Raw genomic sequence first — 17,401 nt, 5'->3', positions numbered from 1 at the left:
ATTGTACCGCTCTCCAGCCCTTTGACGAACAAACTGCCTTCTGCTACAGCCAAATATTTCAAATTTTGACTCATCAGTCCAGAGAACCTACTGCCATTTTTCTGCACCCCAGTTCCTATGTTTTCGTGCATACTTTAGTCACTTGGCCTTGTTCCCACGTTGGAGGTATGGCTTTTTGGCTGCAACTCTTCCATGAAGACCACTTCTGGCCAGACTTTTCTGGACAGTAGATGGGTGTACCTGGGTCCCACTGGTTTCTACCAGTTCTGAGCTGATGGCACTGCTGGACATCTTCCAATTTTGAAGGGTAATAAGCTTGATGTGTCTTTCATCTGCTGTACTAAGTTTCCTTGGCCGACCACTGCGTCTACGATTCTCAACGTTGCCCATTTCTTTTTGCTTCTTCAAAAGAGCTTGAACAGCACATCTTGAAACCCCAGTCTGCTTTGAAATATTTGTCTGGGAGAGACCTTGTTGATGAAGTATAACTACCTTGTGTCTTGTTGCTGTGTTCAATCTTGCCATGACATGAAACTGTCTTTCACAACCTCACCTTGGTAACAGTGTTTGGCTGTTCCTCACCCAGTTTTAAGCCTCCTACACTGCTGTTTCTGCTTCAGTTCATGACTGGGTTTCAACCTACATGTGACATTGATGATCATTAGCACCTGTTTGGTATAATTGGTTGATCATATATCTGACTATAATCCTGCAAAATCCCTGACTTTGTGCAAGTGTACCTATGAGAATTGCTGCCGTTCTGAAGGCAAAGGGTGGTCACACCAAATATTGATTTGATTTAGATTTTTCTACTTGTCAGCTCTTCATTCCATCACTCATCAGCTTTCCTTTTAGTAGAGTTATCTTCAATTCACTGTATCCTTCCTGGTCCATCTTTTTCCTCAAACCATGTTCAAGTACTTTTGAAAGGACATTAGGTTCATATACTTCCTTTTTTATCATTTTCAAAAATTGCTTGTTTTAAGATCCTTTGGATCAACATGTTTTACAACACAGGGTGAGTTTTCTTCAGTTCTAGTGAAGGAAGTTTTAAATACAAGATTAAGGACCTTGATTTTTTTTTAAAATAAACAGCAAAAGGGTGATTAGAACTTTTGATTTTGGAAAGTTGCAAACTAAGAATCTGAAACAAGACTCTTGAATTAATTGTAAGAATCCTTCCCATGGGAAAGTGCTTTTGTTTTGAATTCTCTTTATATGACTATGAATTTATTTTTTTACTATATTTTATTTTTTTCCTTTTTTTCTACTTGTTTCTTTACTGCGTTTTCTTTTTTAAAAGTCTTTTAATTTATTTTGCTTTAATTTATCTTTTTAATTGTAATTTTAATAAAATTACTATAAAAAGAACAAAAAATCCAAAGGTTATTAACAAAATTAATGGAATTTTATTTATAATTTTTAGTTGAAAGGTAAACTGTTTAGAAGAGAGCAGTCAGTTCACTTTACCAAAATACTTCAATTTCCCCGCTGGATCTGGAATTATCTGCAAAAGAAAAAAAAAGTATTATTATCGAAACACATCAAAACACAGTCTTGATGTACATGCATGGTTGGTTTTGAAAAACTATATTATTAATCTACAGCCTAAAACTATTACATTACATATTTAAAAAACTTTATTTATAGCTTTTTGCCTTATCACCACATTTTCAAAGAATCTTCAGATTGATTTAAAAACAGATAGTTATCACTAACTCTCTACATTCTGTGATCTTACATAAATTCTACTTTACTTTAAAAAATGGAAATAGAAATTCTTTAATAGCTATTTTGGCTCTTCGCTTTAGTCCCATCCAGCCTAACAATAAGTATCTGCAAGTACACTCACAACTTTGTCTTTAGAAATGGCCAAGGCCAATGCCAATTAAGGAGTTTTGTAAAAATAAGAAATTCTAAGTTTTTTTAAGATTTGAGGAAGACAGGCTGATACTGGCAGGAAAAAAAGGCTGAAACTTATTGGCTCTGATGTTTTCGCAATCTACATCTAACTTAAATAATCATTTTCTGTTGAAGTGCTATAGAATTCAGAGAAAAGTTTGAATATCAATTCAACCTACAATATCAACTCTTAAGAAAATATTTATATAAGAGGCATACTTCCCTTTGAAATAGATTTTTCCAAATAATTCAAAAAATAAAAAAATAAAGCTTTAGAAATATAGGAAATAAATAGTTTGCTCACTGTGAATTTCTATCTTGACTGACTGAACTGAAAACTGCAATAATTTCTTGAGATTATAATATTTGCATATGGTGAAGGAATTACTGCTACATGCTTCAAGCATACCTGAGAGAAAGTTCAGCATTTGAATAGATATAAATAATTAGTAGTTCAGGTTTGGCATAGGCCCTAAATGCCACTATGCCAAGCAAGATGACAGGGTAATGAGATATACCTAAAGCACATAAAATGTCACAGTATTGCAGCAAACATCCATTTTCATGCAGGGCAGAAAACTAGACAGTTAAATGGCACTAAAATTGCTGGCACACTGTTTTTGGCATATGGGTGACATTTCCCCATGTGACATTTTCTGTTAAGACTGTGTGTGTTAATAGGCATTTTAAAAATGATAATGCTTAAAAAATTCAACTTACTGTTTCACTGCCTGGTTTCCAGCCAGCAGGACAAACTGAGAAAATAATGAAGACTGATGTTGATATGTTGGTTAAAAATTAACAAATAAACTTGTCTTTTTATTCTTGTTCTGTAGACTATTGAGGCCAAATATCTATTATAAAGATAAAAAAAATATTTTCTGCAAACGAAAATTTGATGGCAAAATCCTAATTCTAAGTATCCAGGCCTAGTCTAGGCTGAGAGTTTTTCAGGAAACCCTTTGTATCGGGAACATATATGCCAAGATATAGGCATTCAGCACTCAATAGCATTTTAATTTATTTCTTCATAAATGTGTTTAAGATCAAGAGTGATATAAACATGAAAGTCTAATTTTTGCTGTGCATATGTTTAAAAATCTTGTTTTCTAATTAGATAAATGTTTAACCAAATTCAAGGTTAGCTTCTGCATATTTTATTATGCTGTAATTCTTAAACCAATGATTTGTTTCTGGTACATGTGTTTAACTTCAACACACAAAGTAACATATTATTTATTTGAATATTAGTAATATGTTTTACAAGCAGAAAGTGCAGTTTAGACAACAAAAGTAGGATATCTATAGCACTTTCAAACATATTACTTTTCTCAATCAATACAAGCAAAGTACCCCAGATTCTCCAGTGACATAGATCAGAAACATCAAATTAAATGGTAGGTACTTAAGTAATTCTGCTGGTCAAATGTGAATAATCTTGATGAAGATGTCAAAAGGGTAGCAGATTACACATTTGACATAGATCCGATACCATCTTTGGTAGTGTCTATCTAGTAATAATAGAAGAGTTTAATGGTATAGTTCTGTTTATTACGGATCTATGAATCTAAGTAGGATTTTTAAAAATCTGAATAACAATAGGAAGAAAGGAACTGTCCACTGCTTCCTTTTTTTCTATAGTGAGGAGAAAGATACCACAATTTCAGGATTATTCCATCTTGGGAGTTTTGAGGCAATAATGAACCATATTCCAAGTGTTATGAATTTGTATTTAACTACTGTTACTACCAAAACATTTTATTTATTTATTAGACTTTTATCCCAACTTTATTACTTTAAAAGTAACTCAAGGCAGCGAACACACATAATACTCTCTCTTCCTCCTATTTTTCCCACAATAACAAACATGTGAAGTAAGTTGGATTGAGAGTGTGTGACCAGGCCAAAATCATCCAGCCAGCTTTCATGCCTAAGACAGGATAGAATTCACAGTCTCCTAGTTTCTAGGCCAGCACCTTAAATACTGTACCAAACTGAATAGATAAGTACCTTCTCCATGTTTGTCAGTATACTGGAATGCTTGTATTAGACGAAGGGTTTCATCTACTGATCTGCCAACAGGAAGATCATTCATTGTTATTTGTCGAAGAATTTTCTTGTCATCAATAATAAATAGACCTCTGTGAAAACATGAGAAAAATGAACAAGAAAAAAAATCATTTTTGAAAATAGTGAAAGATGTATCTGATGCAATCCTTTTTTATACTGTGTATTAAAACAAAATAATTTTAAATCCAGTCTCAATAATTTGTACTATGTTTAATTCCACCATCATTTGAATACATAGAACTTGGATTATTAAAACAATTTTGGTAATTATTAACCTAATATTTAAGGGTTGCACAAGATAACAAATATTTGATTTAAAAAGTTGAGCCACTTCATTTGTCACTGCTGCAATATATGTATAAAAAACCCAGAATAGTTCATACTAGCTTCGAAACTATGTGATCGGATTTGATAAATCAACACTTATAGCTTGAAAAATAGCTGTGGTTACAATCAGCTTCTCCTCTCCTATCCCCTTCTCTCCCTTAGGCTTGCCCCACAGAAACCTCTCCTATCTCCTTCTCTCCCTCAGCCTTGCCCCATAGAATCCTCCCATCCTATCCCCTTCTCTCCCTCAGGCTTGCCCCACAGAAGCCTCCCCTATCCTATCCCCTTCTCTCCCTCAGGCTTGCCCCATAGAAGCCTCCCCTGTCCTATACCCTTCTCTCACTCAGGCTTGCTCCACAGAATCCTCCCCTATCAGGGGTGGGCTTCTGCCGGGATACTGCCGATTAGGTGTGTGCACATGGAGATTTCATGATCGCAGCGTGAGTGGTTTTCACTTATAGAGAGAGAGATTATACCTAAGAGCATGTCCTTGGTCCTCTAGATAAACACCATAGTCTTTTGAAATCTGGTGTGTCAAATCAGAAAGCAGAGGTATCTTCACTGGTCCAAGTCCTCCTTGTTTTCGTGGTGTATTTATCCTATTGCAATAAAAAGTAAACATTCTATTAAAGCATTATTTTATACTTTACACTAATCTTGAATAGTTAATTAATGGTATCATAAATAAACATGTTCCCAAAGCATATTTAATCACAAAAATTAAAATTCAGTTCCATTGCATAAAATTAAGCAAAAAAATTATTAATGGAAGAGTAAGACAGCCCTATGGCTCTCACCCTTGTTGAGATACCTCAATAATGTTATTTTAGTGACTCATACACATAATTAATTCAGATAAAATTAAAATTTATGGCATAAGGATTATAAATTGAAATGCTATTGATTTTATAATAAAATTTTCAGGTATAACATGTTTGAATTTTACAGGACTATAAAACTGAATGGTTCACTACCAGTAATTTGCATAAGTAAAAAGATAGGGAAAAGAACATACCATGCTAAATGAGTGAACTGTGAATCTACTGAGCAAGCTACCACTTCAGCATCAATTGCTCTGAATTCTTCAATTCTGTCACTAAATGCTATTATTTCCGTTGGACACACAAATGTACTGAAGAGAGATTAAAATTAGATATTTTAAAAACTGAAATAATAGTTTAAATGCTGTATTATGTTAAATGCTATATTACTCATGCAAGAATATCTTTTCCATAGTGTTTAAGAAAATTTCTTGAATTGTAATCTTATTATATTGGGTACCTAATACTCTATTCTGAAGATTTCAAACAAGTGCTATGCATGGGCATATCCTTACAGTGCCAATATAACTGTGTATTTTATGACAATAAGATATTAATAAGCTCTTATTCGGTAGCACAAATAAATCAATTTCACATTTTCAACTTTTTTCAATAGAATTTAGTAAACTTCTGCAATTTTTGCAGTTGCAAGAATAAGTAAAATGCTTGTGTATATTCTAAAATTTGTATCACATATTTACCGTATATTGGCCATTTATTATAAATTGTGGTTAAGATAGTCATGATAAAATAAAGTCTTCAAAGCTGGCCATTTTCAGCACTGTACATTCCTTGTCCCATTTTAATGTTTTCAGACATTAAATGGTGGTACAGTGGTTAGTACTGTAGGGCTAGCTCATTGCCCACTCCAGTTGTTTGATTCTGAGTGGCTCAAGATTGACTCAGCTTTCCATCCTTCTGAGGGCGGTAAATGAGGACCTAAATGAGGTAAATGAGGACCTAGGGGCAATATGCTGACTCTGTAAACTGCTTAGAGAGGGCTGTAAAGCACTGTGAAGCAATATGTCTAAATGCTATTGCTATTCAACATGGGAAAAATATCTTAATTCCTTTCAACTTTTTTTCTCTATGTATGGAAATATCTATTAAATATTTTTCTTCAATAAACATATTGCCAAAAGACATAAATACTAACACATTTGCTTACAAATCAAGAGGATAAAAGAAGAAAATAACATATTTTCCTCCAAAATCTGCTAATTTCAGTTCTTTAAACTCTCCATTGATGACAGCTGTTCCCTCCCAGTCAGGTGCTGGTTTAGAAACTAAAACAACAAACAAAATATGAAAACATTTAAAATCAACATTGTTTCAAAAACTGAGTATTTAGTAGGCAAATTATTAAACATTTCTTTTAACTTTTGCTTTTATTATTTACTGTAGCAACATACAGTCTTGTGAATTGTAAAACTACTAAAATAAATCCATGAATTATCAGTTTTTAAAACTGATTTATGTAGAAATGCCATCCCAAATGTTTAAGGATTGAATCAATGCTTTTATTGTTGGGAATAATGGCTAAGCTTTGTTCTGAGAGGCATTATTTGAAATGTATAAAATCAAGTTAAATTATTTTTAAAACACTTCAATTTTTTAAAAATATCACGGTAAAAGTTAAGCTATATAAAAGTAATTGCCTACTACAGACATTTATTATAAAGTACTGATTGGTCTTCAATAGCTGACAATATTTAAAGTCTAAAATAAAATATAAAATATTTGTGTAATAAGGCTGTAGATGTAATAGGGCTGTGGCTATTGCCTTTTTGTTAAGGCAATGAATAGAAATGGATTATGTTGACAGCATATTGTATGCTACAAAAAGGTAGCATATTTTTCAGAGTATAAGACGCACCGGAGTAAAAGACGTACCAAGATTTTGAAGAGGCAATTTTTTTAAAAAAAAGTAGGTAGGTAGAAAGAGGGATAGAGAGGGAGAGAAAGAGAGAGAAATACAATAGGTAGGGAGAGAGAGGGAGTAGTTAGGTAGGTAGGTAGGTAGGTAAAAGGATAGAGATAGATAAATAGATAGATAGATAGAGAGAGAGAGAGAGAGAGAAAGATAGAGAAATACAGTAGGTAGAGAGTGTGTGTGTCTGTACGTAGGTAGGTACAGGGATAGAGAGAAATAGAAAAATAGAGAGAGAGAAATACAGTAGATAGCTAGGTGTTTCTGCTGGTACAGCATTTGATCAATGTAATTCTCATCAATCAGTTAGAGAGCTTTCTAAAAGGAAAAAAAAAGTTTTTGCACTTTGCAAACCTCCCCAAAACAGCCCATTTTTCACGAAAACTGGCCCATTTTTTTAAAAAAGGCACGAATAGCCTGCAGGGGGGAGCAAAAATGAGCAAAAAACTGCCCTTTTTGTCAAAAAAAATTGCATGCATAGCTTTATGGAGGCTTATAGAGTGCTGTGGGGGGGGGGGAGGCCCGTTTTTTGCTCATTTCTGCCCTCCCCAGCCCCCAGGAGCTCTCCAAAAGCCTCCATAAGGGTATGCACGGCCATTTTGATGAAGGGAGCAGGGCTTCGGGAAGCAAAAAATGCTGTATTTGGTGTATAACCCAGATTTTTAGCCTCTTTTTTGAGGAAAAAAGGTGCATCTTATACTCCCAAAAAATACAGTAAATGTTTATGTTCATAGTGATAAAATATGCTGACAAATTTCTTCAAAGTATTAATTCTTCACAATTTAGTGTACCGTATAGTTATCTCTGTGTGTGTGTGTGTGTGCCTGTATGTGTGTGTGTGTATAAAGATTATATATACACACTTATGTTCATAAATTAGTATACACACACACAGAAAAATTCATAGAAGCAAGTACCTAATGCCATTGAAACAAAATTCAGACTTACGATCATAACAAATAGAGACTGAATCGCAATTCAGGCTAGAAAAGAAAAATTAAATTCTTAGCTGAGCAATTTTATACCTATATATATTCTTTTTTACTGACCTCTATACTCTCAGTATATAATACTGTAAGTTAGAAAGACCACCGAGGATGTTATTGGAACATGCTTGTAACAGAATATGTATGCAGTATGGATATTTTAAAATGTCTGATATTTTAAATTATTTCCCAAGAACTCTGTAATGGATTAATAATAAATTTTAATCTATAAAATAGTCTGAAACATTTGCCAATAAACCAATGATAGACACATCCAAGAAAAAGGGGGTAGCAGTTTTGTAAATAATTCTAGTAAAATTTACAAAGAAAGTCAAGTAGGTGTATGTCAGAGTGAAAGGATAGGTTTGTCTGTTGTACCATTTATTTAATTTATTATGAACTGCTAGTATAACAGCATTAGAAATTTTTAGAAACGTATCAAGTGTAGTAATATTTTTCTACCATTTCAGAACTAGGCCCCAAACAAATGTTTTTAAAAGCATGACTTTGATTCTCTTTCTTCTTTGTATGACTCATTACACCAGAAACTTTCCTGACGTGTCCTTTAAACCAGTGTTTTTCAACCACTGTGCCGCGGCATACTAGTGTGCCGTGACATAGTGTAAGGTGTGCCGTGGGAAAAACACCTGCCTATAGTCAATATAGCCACAGAGTTAAAATTTTTTTAACATTTTCTAATGGTGGTGTACCTCGTGATTTTTTTCATGAAAAAAGTGTGCCTTTGCAGAAAAAGGTTGAAAAACACTGCTTTAAACCTTGTCTGAAGTTTTATTTAGCAGATATTTGGAACAATATTTGTGATTGCTGTTCAATTTAACCCTTCTGTGCTCATAGTGATTATCGAAAAGTTCACATTTCAATCCTTTTCTGAGTTTTTGAAGAAAGACTTTTTATTAACTCCATACTGTTATTAAAACATCATATATGACAAGCGAGCAAGACTTGCTGTGACCACTCTTTTCCTGAAGGAACACTGGCATCACAATACATATATTTCAAGCTCTACCACGGCCCTTTGTGTTACCATGCAATGCATCAGCTTTCTCCCTAATAGCACTCCAAATGTGTAGGACTTCCCACGGCCTCCCACTTTAAGTGCAAACCATTCTTGGAGCCCGACTGAGGAAAACCAAATGCTCTTAAGGACAATAAGATCAGGCGCTGTGCAAGAAGTACGGCCTTTCAAGTTGGGTCTTTACCACTTGCAATTAGGAAGGATACAGCTTAGGCGACGGGGAGAAGACGGAGCTTCGGGTCTTTCCTTCACTCAAGGACTGAAAAGACAAGGCAGAGGCTGGCTCGGGCAGCTCCGCCTCGCCCTGTCCCCCTCTCCCGGCCATAAGGCGCGGCGGCCTTTTTGTGTACTTACTCTTGGCCTTGCTGAGGTGGAGTGAGTGGTCTTTGACGGGCACCCGCGATGCCTCGCCAGGATACACCTCGCCCCCGGCGTAGTAGTGGCACTTCTCGTCGCCGTAGCCGAAGCTCTGGGCAGCCTCAGCGGCGCCCACCAACGGCATCGTGGCCGCCAATATCAGCAAAACCAGGGAGCAGACTGCTAACGGTTCTAAAACGGGTTTCAACCGCCGGCGCCACCCGTTCAGTCGCGCTACCTCCTGGCTTTCGTTCGGAGGACCGCGCGTTAGCCTTCCAACCTCCATAGCCGCACGTCTCGCTGGCCCAGCTGGCAGAATAAAGGGGAAGGCAGGGCAGGGCAGGGCAGGGGAAGCCCGGAGGAGGAAGAACCAACCAACCGAGCTGCTTTCTGGGGCGGGGGGCGGGGCGACGACCGCCCCACTCTGGGAGACGCTGGACCGCTTCCACGCTTCGTTTCGCAGAGACGCCCAACTGGCTGTGGCTCTTTTGTGGGGACCCCGGGGAGAAGTTGATTGAGAGGCCTTCCCCGTTCTGTTAAAGTAATTGTTCAGGAGCTTAAAGCCGGTTCTTCTAAAACTACAAGTGCGAATCCCGTGCCTTTAAATAGATATAAAAGCCATTATATCAGCGCTATTGATTTGAAAGGACATAGTGACACGAATCAATCTATCAATCTAACCTTTGCTATTTGTTTCTGTTAAGAATTGCTTGTGCTGTTCTGCTACGGTTAGGAATTATTTGTTAGGAATTAATTCTGTAAAAGAATTGTATCCTTTGCTATCAGGTTTCTCGCTTCTGTTACTTGCTTCAGAGCTAGGCACATCCTTGGATATATAACAACAACATAGTTCCAGGGACATAAACCACTTTACTCAGTTGAAAATTGTCTTACTTTACAGCAGGGAGTGGGAGTGGGCCTGTGCATAAGGTGGCAGCCCAGAGCCAAAGCGCCAGCGGGTTGGGGAGGGTGCTGAAGTGAGTGGGCATCCTTCCTGCAGCACCCAATGCTGGCTGCCCCTGCAGCAGCAGCAGCATGATTCAGCGGTGGAGGCGCGGGAGAGGAAGAAGATGGCGCAGCCCGTGATGCTGTCTCGGCAGGCCGGCAGCCGCAGCAGGACCTCCCACCCGGCCTACTGGCCCAGCCAACATTGCCTCCCCCGGCCTCTGCAGCCGCCTCTGTCTCGATCTCCTCCTGCCCTCCCGGGGCACCTCCGCCACAGAGCCTGGTGCTGCTCTTGCAGGGAGGAGGAGGCGTTTTGGGGGGGGGGGCAACGGGTGCCCAGTTAAAGAAGAAGAGTGGCTTCCAGATCACCAGTGTGACCCTGGCGCAGATCTCGGCCAGCATCGCCAAAGACACGGAGAGCTACGATGACCTGGATGAGTCACACACTGAGGACTTCTCCTCCTCCAAGATCTTGGATGTCTCGCTCTCCCGGGCCACCGACTTGGGGGAGCCTGAGCACAGCTCCTCCGAGGAGTCGCTGAACAACTTCCACGAGGCCAACAGCCCCGGCGTCATCTCCCCCAACCAGCCTCGCCCAGCCCAGCAGCCCTGAGGCCTGACCAAAAGCAGTGCCCACCTGCCACCCCACTACGCCCACGGGGACACCCCCACCCTCCCTCCCATGCTAGGGTCCCCCCACCCATGTCTGGAGGGGCCCCATCCAGCACGTTGTTCCAGAGGCTGCCTGTCACGGGGAGCTTGGAGGGCGCCAGGCCTGGGCCTGCGGGAGCGTCCTCTGTGGCGGCTCTTTCAGGGGCCACCGTGGCTCACTTCCCTGTGGGGGCCACCTCTACTGGGGGAGTCATGGCCGGTGCAGCGAATGGCAGGGCCCGCCTGGCGGGCAAGACCCTCACAAACCTTGCCACTGCTGGCAATGGCATGACCCTGGTCAGAGGGGACCACCCTGGGAATGTTTCTTTCTTCACATTATGTTGGTAAATGTGCCCGGTCCAACGTCTTTCCAGCAATTGAAAATTGTTTCTCACATGGACAATTATATGTTGCATGTTCTAGAGTCGGCCAACCATACAATCTCTATATCTGCACAGACAATGGAACAACAAAAAATATTGTATACCCACAAGCGTTGTGAAATTAAACATACTAGAAACTTGTGCTTTCTCTTTTCTTTCTTTTCCATTAAACAGACTAGGCCACAGCAACGCATGGCAGGGTACTAGTTAAATAATAAATGATTCTTAAATACAGCAAATATTTTCATAATAACAACTGGTTAATTTTGGTAATTGCTATCATCATTAGCACGGAGAAATATTTTTATAGCTAGAGTAATTCTGGGGAAAATATTGGTAGACTAGATGGGCAGATGAAGAAAAATGTATGTGTATGATTTAACAATATAGATCCAAATGAGGTTATAAGAAATGCAGTAATAAAGGAATTGAAAATTGTATAAAAATGGCAGTCTGATAATGCTTCTTTACAAATCTACTGTATTGGCTATACGCTGAATACTGTGTACAGTTATAATTGGCAGAATTCAAAGGATAGAAACACCATTTAAGGAATAAAAATCCAGGTGACATTTATTCATTGAATCTAAGTGTCTGCGGTAAACAAATTGAGTTGGCTTCCATTTGCCCCAGGAATTTGATAATTTAGAATGCAAGGCAACATACATAAAAACAAATGTCTGAAGTCTTTTCTTTTATAATAATTTTGTAAAAATTGCATGTTTTACATTCTCCCATTTATGAGCTGAGAATTTCTAGCCAGAAGTATACTATGATACTATTAGTCATATCTATATGTTACCTCCAGTATCAGGCATCGTATGTCTAAAATATATTTGCAAAGATTAACCACAGCATTGGTTTTTCATAAGCCTCTATTTACCTATGGTACTTTCAGAATATTTAACTAGATAAACTAGTTAATAATTATCAGAAACATATGGTTGAAGATCTTTCATGAACTCAAGGTCTTAATATGTTTGGGGCTAATCAATATAATGATTATGGTATGTACATTACCAGATATATTAGGAAGAGTGTAATCTTACTACCAGTTCTGTGAGTGTGCTTGATGGCGTAGCCTGGTGGTCATGTAACTGGGGTGGACGTGTATAGGTGATCATGTGACAGGTCTCATGGCTATATTTAAAGGGACAATTAATGTCACTGATGTTGGGAGATTCATTGATGAGGTGATAGTGACTGGATGTGCGATGTTCACTGGTGCAGTAACTGAAGTTGGTAAATTGACAGGTGTGGACAACTCATTGGTTAACGGACAACTCATTAGGCTGGAGATGTTAACAGTGCTTAAAACATTGGCTGGACTTCTCATATTCATTGCAGCAGCCACAATGCAAGGAGCTGCTCCTTTGGTACTAAGTGAATTTTGCCCCATTTAATAACCTTTCTTGCCACAGTTGTTAAGTAAGTCACTATAGTTGTTAAGTTAATAACACAGTTGTTAAGTGAATATGTCAGAAGGTTGCAAAAGTTGATCACATGATCCTGGGACACTGCAACTGTCATAAATATGAACCAGTTGATGAGCATCTGAATTTTGATCATGTGACCGTGAGGATGCTGCAATGACTGTAAGTTGAAAAGCAGTCATCTCAGTGCCATTGTAACTTCAAATGGTCACTAAATGAACTGTTGTAAATTATGGACTACCTGTATATGCAGAAGTTAATCCTGTTAATTTCAAGGCACCTACTGGATTTGGCTTCCTTGTGAATATGTAATTTCCAGAATAAAGTTATTGGCCTCATGAAATGGAAGGTGGGAACAGAGGGTGGAAGGAATGGTTGTAAATCGAGGGCTTCCTGTAGGGACTTCAAACTCCAGAATTCCCCAGCCTTCTTTTTGCTGCAGATCCCATATACAGTGTCAAAATGAAGAGATGAAGAGATGAGACAGCATTTTATCAATAAAAATTTAATTTTGAGTTATTTGCTTTATATGATCACCAGAGCCGAGGTGGCGCAGTGGTTAAATGCAGCACTGCAGGCTACTGCTAGATCAGCAGGTCAGCGGTTCAAATCTCACCGGCTCAGGGTTGACTCAGCCTTCCATCCTTCCGAGGTGGGTAAAATGAAGACCCAGATTGTTGGGGGCAATATGCTGACTCTCTGTAAACCACTTAGAGAGGCCTGAAAGGCCTATGAAGCTGTATATAAGTCTACTGCTATTGCTATTGCTATTGCTATCTTAAAACCAGACCTACAGACCTAAAGATATAGGCAGATTTCATGTAAGAAAAGCTAGAATATTTGCTAGCTGCTAACCAATCTCCCTGATCCCAACACATTTATTAATTTATTTATTTAGTCAAACATGTAAAAAAATAACAAGTATAAGTATGAACATAAATATGAACACAGTAAATGGGTACGAATAAATGGAGACAATAGGACAGAGACGATAGGCATGTTGGTGCGCTTATGCACACCCCTTACAGACCTCTTAGGAATGGGGTGAGGTCAACAGTAGACAGTCTTAGGTTAAAATTATGGGGGTTTGGGGATATAACAACTCTGTTGTTTAAGTCGTATTTTCTGCAATCGAGTTTGGAGCAGTTTACCTTGAGTTTGTAATCTATTGTTTGCTCGTGTATTATTGTGGTTGAAGCTGAAGTAGTCATTGACAGGTAGGACATTGTAGTGGATAATTTTATGTACTGTGCTTAGGTCAGGCCATAGGCGGCGTTGTTCTAGGTTCTCTAAGCCCAAAATTTCAAACTAAATAATAAATTTCACAGAACATAGGAGGAATAAATTGACAGAGACTACAGGTAGTCCTTGATTTGCAACCATTCATTTAGTGACCATTTAAAGTTAGAACAACACTGAAAAAATTGACTTATGACCAGCACATAGTGCCAGAGACAGCTGACCTAACAGTGCAAGGTGGCGCAGTGGTTAAATGCAGCACTGCAGGCTACTGCTAGATCAGCAGGTCAGCGGTTCAAATCTCACCGGCTCAGGGTTGACTCAGCCTTCCATCCTTCCGAGGTGGGTAAAATGAGGACCCAGATTGTTGGGGGCAATATGCTGACTCTCTGTAAACCGCTTAGAGAGGCCTGAAAGGCCTATGAAGCGGTATATAAGTCTACTGCTATTGCTATTGCTAAAGTGCCGTGGGACGAACACCGGAGTTAGAAGATATCCAGGAAGGAATTTCCCAGTCTCCCTTAGTGGCGGAAATGATACCAAGGAACGATATAAGAGTGGTACCTCAAGTAAAATCATTTATCGTGGAGGTAGCGATTAATAGAGCTTACAGATCTGCAAGCCAGAAAGCAACAGGCAGAGAAATGACACCTAAACAGACTTTTATGGAGTGCAGGCGATTAAATGGGTGTGTCAGCGCAAATGGGGAAGGATGGGTAGAAGAGATTACTCAAGAAGCCTGACTAGGAAATAGCGTACAATCACCTTCTTTAAGAATACACTTCCTCTCATGGAATGTGGCAGGATGGAAAGGAAGTTGGTGTACGGATGACTGTATTAAATTTCTAAACAGGTATCAGGTCATTGCCTTGCAGGAGACTTAAGTTAGTGGTGAAGAGACCCCTATTGAGCTCCATGAGTTTAATATTTGGCAGCTTCCAGCAAAGAGGGTAGCTATAAAGGGGCGAGCCTTAGGAGGATTGTGCATTTTGGTAAAAGCCGAATTAGGATGGAAAGGAAACAAGATATGCTCGGACTCTGGCCCTTTATTTTCTCAAGCAATCCATTCTCAAGCACTCCAGGGAAGTCAATAGTATTCCTAAATGTGTATGTTAACCCAGCAATGGGCGCCCTTTGGGAGGTACTGGAGGTAAAGATATTAGATATACAGAATTTTTTTTTATAAAAACACCTCTGATTTTGGCAGGATATTTTAATGCCCGTGTTGGCCCCTTGTTGGAGCCTTTTGTTGAAAATGGTAAAATTCCAGATGGTTATTTACACAACCAATAATCATGGGACTCCCAAGATAGGAAAAAGAATAAAGATGGGGGAAAATTTCTAACAATGGTATACAATTGTAACCTTCAAATTGTAGGCCAGTACTCAGAGGTTAGAAGGTACCCCATAACCTTTTTTGGTCCCAAGGCATGTAGCTCTATCAATTACTTTTGTGTTTCTCACAGCTTAGTCTCAGGGGCTACTTCGGTCTTGATGTTACCAAGGCCTGAAAGTGATCATCTTCCGATTGAAATGTCCCTGGTAATTCCTTCTGATTTAAGGAAAAGGAATCAAATAATTCAACAAATAGGCCACAACTTGGAAATAGTCCAGGAGAGAAGGCTAACATGGAAGAAGGTTGATGGGAAAGTAGCGACAGAATTTTTTAATTCACCATGTATGGAAACCCTAGAGCTTATATGCTCAAATAGTACAGGTGAACAAGAGCTTTTAGTATATTTTGTGGAAATATGCCATAAATTGAAGCATTTTTTCATGACTATTAAGCCAAAGGGCCAGTCACTCAACATGGTTTGATAACGACTGCAAGGAAAGGAGAAAACAGCTCAGGAAATCACTTAGGAGATACTTAATCAGCCCAAACATGGAATTACAGAAGGAGTATATCACCATGAGGCAGAAATATAAGCAGCTATTGAAGAAGAAAAAAGCCTCTTATACTGATAATTTATGGGCTGGCTTAGAACAGGCAGCAAAGCTGGCCTCACCCACACTCTTCTTGTTGGGGGGTCTCAAAAATTATTAAAGATAGAAAATCAATAAATGACCCAAATATTACTGCATTAAGTTGGGAGAGGCATTTGGCCACTCCAGCAGTAGCGGAAAGTTCTGATGACGTGATATCTTCTCTGAGCCTGAAACAGGGATATGAAGTCTTACCCCAGTGGGCAGAAGTGTCAGTCATGGAGGTGAGGCATTTAATCTCTTCCCTGAAGTCAAATAAAGCTCCAGGACAGGATGCACTCCCAGCATCGTTATTTAAAGAAAACATAACCTGGTGGGTACCTGTCCTAGCAGATCTCTTTACTTTTATTAATAGAACAGGGCAAATTCCTGCTAGTTGGCGTACATCAATAATTATTCCACTACATAAAAAAGGCTCTAGAAATAACCCAGATAATTTCCGGTTCATTAGTCTAATTGATATTTCAGCAAAAATGTATGCTAAGTATTTGCTTCATAAATTAGAAGATTGGATAAAGACAGATAACATTCTAGCTGAAGAACAGACAGGCTTCAGGAGCGGAAGATCTACTATGGACAATTGTTTTGTATTGGACCAACTAATAACAAAGAATTGGCTGGAATTCAAAATCTATTGGAAGGATATGGGAGAATTGAGAAGAAGCTGGAAAGACTAGTCTTCCTCAAAGTTATCTGTAACCAATCGACACGCTTTCTACAAGATGTAATGAAGGATAATTCCTTTTTTATGTGTTTTTGTTTAATTAAAATAAAATAAAATTTCAAAAAAAAGAATTGCTTGATAATTAATGTAGAGAAATCAAAGGTAATGATATTTAGCAGGCAACAAAAGATGAGGAGATGGGTTTTAAATAGCAGAAGAATAGAACAACTTCAGTCATTTACCTATTTAGTGATAGTATTCCAGACAAATGGTAAATGGAACAAACATGTAAAAGCTGGAGCCAGAAGGCCCTGGCTCGGACGGCCTAATTAAATAAACTTATCTTAGAGAAAACTCCATCTTCATTAACCCCAGTGTTAAAGATCTTTCAGGCAAAAATTGAACCAGTACTTACCTATGGGGCAGAAATATGGGGGTTAGTTAAGTTGTCTGGATTGGAAATCCCTCAAAATAAGTTCTTGAGGAGTATCTTGGCAGTGTCCCCTGGAGCCCCAGCATGCGCAGTGAGGGCAGAATTGGGAGTACATGCGATTGGCACAAGGGCCATGTTGAAGACTGTTTATTACTGGCTAAGAATAATCGAGATGGAGGAAGGGAGGTTAGTAAAGGTAGTGCTAATGGAGCAGATTATCTCAAGTAATAAAAATAAT

General features: G+C 38.6%; 2 protein-coding genes across 2 annotated transcripts in view; one reads left to right on the top strand and one right to left on the bottom strand.

Moving 5' to 3' along the window:
• The window catches only part of ACOT9 (acyl-CoA thioesterase 9), an 83,224-nt gene that overhangs the window by 46,808 nt on the left and 19,015 nt on the right, over positions 1-17,401 (top strand). The gene's annotated exons all lie outside the window — the stretch shown is intronic.
• PRDX4 (peroxiredoxin 4) lies at positions 1,387-9,769 on the bottom strand. Its single transcript, XM_014052710.2, has 7 exons — positions 9,427-9,769; positions 6,289-6,406; positions 5,315-5,431; positions 4,776-4,898; positions 3,913-4,043; positions 2,623-2,657; positions 1,387-1,507 (listed from the first exon to the last, which is right to left on the bottom strand). The coding sequence occupies exons 1-7, from the start codon at positions 9,713-9,715 to the stop codon at positions 1,457-1,459; spliced, it is 864 nt and encodes a 287-aa protein (XP_013908185.2). The 5' UTR covers positions 9,716-9,769; the 3' UTR covers positions 1,387-1,456.

The sequence above is a fragment of the Thamnophis sirtalis genome, unplaced genomic scaffold, assembly GCF_051295495.1.
Source record: "Thamnophis sirtalis isolate CommonGarterSnake01/CBP01778 unplaced genomic scaffold, rThaSir2_p1.2 scaffold_12, whole genome shotgun sequence".
NCBI classification, from domain to species: domain Eukaryota; kingdom Metazoa; phylum Chordata; class Lepidosauria; order Squamata; family Natricidae; genus Thamnophis; species Thamnophis sirtalis.
The sequence above is the reverse complement of the archived record's forward strand: the minus strand, read 5'-3'. Positions and strand labels throughout refer to the sequence as shown.

Coding starts and splice junctions, on each gene's coding strand:
- PRDX4 (XM_014052710.2), bottom strand. CDS start 9,715: ATGGAGGTTGGAAGGCTAACGCGCGGTCCTCCGAACGAAAGCCAGGAG. Junction 6,407..9,426: donor CCACCTCAGCAAGGCCAAGA/GTAAGTACACAA, acceptor TTGTTGTTTTAG/TTTCTAAACCAGCACCTGAC. Junction 2,658..3,912: donor TACTGACAAACATGGAGAAG/GTACTTATCTAT, acceptor TTATTTTCTCAG/TTTGTCCTGCTGGCTGGAAA.